The sequence below is a fragment of the Ceratina calcarata genome, unplaced genomic scaffold, assembly GCF_001652005.2.
Source record: "Ceratina calcarata isolate Rehan_Ccalc_2016 unplaced genomic scaffold, ASM165200v1 scaffold3183, whole genome shotgun sequence".
Lineage (NCBI taxonomy): Eukaryota > Metazoa > Arthropoda > Insecta > Hymenoptera > Apidae > Ceratina > Ceratina calcarata.
Genome location: NW_017154465.1, coordinates 2,804 through 5,264, shown reverse-complemented (window position 1 = coordinate 5,264; position 2,461 = coordinate 2,804). Strand labels below are relative to the sequence as shown.

Here is a 2,461-nt window from a genome sequence, read left to right as displayed (position 1 = left end):
TTTCTTATCATGGATGTCATAAAGATAAGCGCTTGGTAATATATAAATTAATTAGCATTTATTAACGAAAATAAAATTGTCTTATATACAATTCACCTTAATTGTTCAAATTTATTCCTCTTTTGACTTTTCAATTATTCCACATTCAATCCACATGATTGGTGAAATCACCTGCCATCCAAGACCTTTGAACATTTTTTCAGATGGAACATTCCCTTGTACAATAAATAATACTGCAGGAATTCCTTCTTCTCCAAGCTTTTTTGCAAACAAATTTACCACTACTTTCGCATATCCTTTGCCTTTATGTTCTTCCACAGTTTGTACAATTCCTAATGTACACCAATTAGGTTGCATAGCCCAAGAAACTAAAGTATCATCTTCCCTTAAACATAGCCCTATTCCACCATTCAATTCTATCACTGTACTTAAATATTTCATAGATAACTCAGGGTTTACTGGATTTCTATGTGGCCATACTGAGTTTATCAATGGTACATCTGATGTATTTAAAGATCGTGTGTAGCATCCATCTGGAACCCTAAAGAGAAAAATAACAAATCATTACTCACTGTTCTAGCGTAATGATCAGTTGATTGATCATTTTGAGCATGCTGATAGAAATAAGCAAATAATACTTTATCTCTACTTTTGCACAATCTTCTGCAGATTTAAAATAATAATTAAATGAAAATGCATGGCTTGTTTTCACTTTTTTTAAACTCTTAAGATTTTCTATGGAAGAAAGAACGTTAGATGCAATAGATCCATGTACTGAAGCAAAACATATTTCTTTATTCCAATTAATTATATTAGTTTCTGTTAACATTTTGTTTAAGATCTCATCATTTGGATCTAATGTCAATAACACTATTGAACAAAATCCAATCTAAAATGTGAACATAAACGATATTAAAATAATTACTAAATACGTATTCATTCTATCATAATTTATTTGTAAATATACAAAAGGTGAGGTACTTACATGGTTTATTCCAATAAAAGTACCATTTTCATAGTTTCCATAGGGGCAATATATTTCAATTGCAATATTTGGATCCCTTTTTTTCCATTTAAGACTAGTTTCAATCCAATAATAATGCTGCAAGTAGAGCGGTTACATAACATTTATACATTATTAACTATTTTATACCTACATATGCATAATATGGCCATTTATATTTGAGCTTATTTTGAAGAAGGTTCCATTTATCAATTGGCAACGGTTGCAAAATATCTACACCAGGAGTTTCAGACATTATGAGGAGGACTTATTAATAAAATATAGTTGCTACACTGAATCCTGTGAACTCTGAATCTCTTATCAGAAGAGACAGATAGATAAAGATAGGGCGAGTTTGTTAACAAAAAACATATAACAAATTTTATACTCTTTTACCTATCCCAAATCGATATTTACTAAATTTACATTTATTGACTCTTAAATACAACAAGCTGTTAAAAAATGTATATAAAACAATAAGTAAATTTGTGATATTAAGAAAGAATAATGCGTCGTTTTCATCGTCTGTGATGGTTTCAAATGGTTACAAACATGGTTTCAAATCAAATAACTATATACAAAGAATATATACGTATATGTATACTATTGGATACAATAGTACATAAAGGTGCGTTCATTCGAGTATAATGTGTATACCGTTTATAGTTGTTTTGAACTGCAGGATCTCATCGATGATTCCAATTTGATTAAATCAATCGTAATATTTTATCGCATTTTCATCCTGTTCCTACTATAATGAGCTACAAAATATTTTACATACTGAACAAAATAAAAAATATCCCACCCCATAGTGAACAAAATAAAAAATATCCTACCCCATACTGAACTAAATAAAAAATGAGATGTATGGTTCCTATAATGAACTACAGAATATCCTATTTCGTTACAGTACACTTCCCAGAATATTTTATTATACAGTATCCTACCCCATACTAAACAAAATAAAATATAATTTCATTACCTCCCTGTAGAATACCGTACATCATACTGAACAAAATAAAATTACAATTAAACTTTTACATTCTCCCTCATTCACTGCTTGTTGTTTTGGAACTCTCTAACATATAATCATACAAGATAATGCATATCTCAAATACAGAATAACGCATAAATAATGCATAGGGCTGGCGGGCAAGGGCAGCCTCGGTTGCCCGCGGGCAATCTCGCGGGCAATTTCGCGGGCATTCAGTAGTGGGGGACCGGCCCTCGTAGTTCAGATAAGATAAGCCTGACCCTCATGAGGAATTATTATAAAATTTTTATGCAAACGGCAGACAATAATTGACTAAAAGAACTAAACTTGGAGTTCCTTTCGGACCTCATTAACCACTTGAATACATTAAATGTCAGGCTACAAAGCAAAAAGAAAACAATAATCTGAAATTTTAATACGAAAAAAATTTATACAACTTATTAGATTTCTACAAGGTGTTACCA

General features: G+C 30.8%; 1 protein-coding gene across 1 annotated transcript; it reads right to left on the bottom strand.

The window, feature by feature from the left end:
* Nucleotides 1-48: 48 nt before the first annotated feature.
* Nucleotides 49-1,555, bottom strand: LOC108624579 (uncharacterized). Its single transcript, XM_018023975.2, has 4 exons — nt 1,158-1,555; nt 986-1,102; nt 639-889; nt 49-541 (listed from the first exon to the last, which is right to left on the bottom strand). Exons 1-4 carry the CDS (start codon nt 1,257-1,259, stop codon nt 112-114), a joined length of 900 nt encoding a protein of 299 aa, XP_017879464.1. The 5' UTR covers nt 1,260-1,555; the 3' UTR covers nt 49-111.
* Nucleotides 1,556-2,461: the final 906 nt, after the last annotated feature.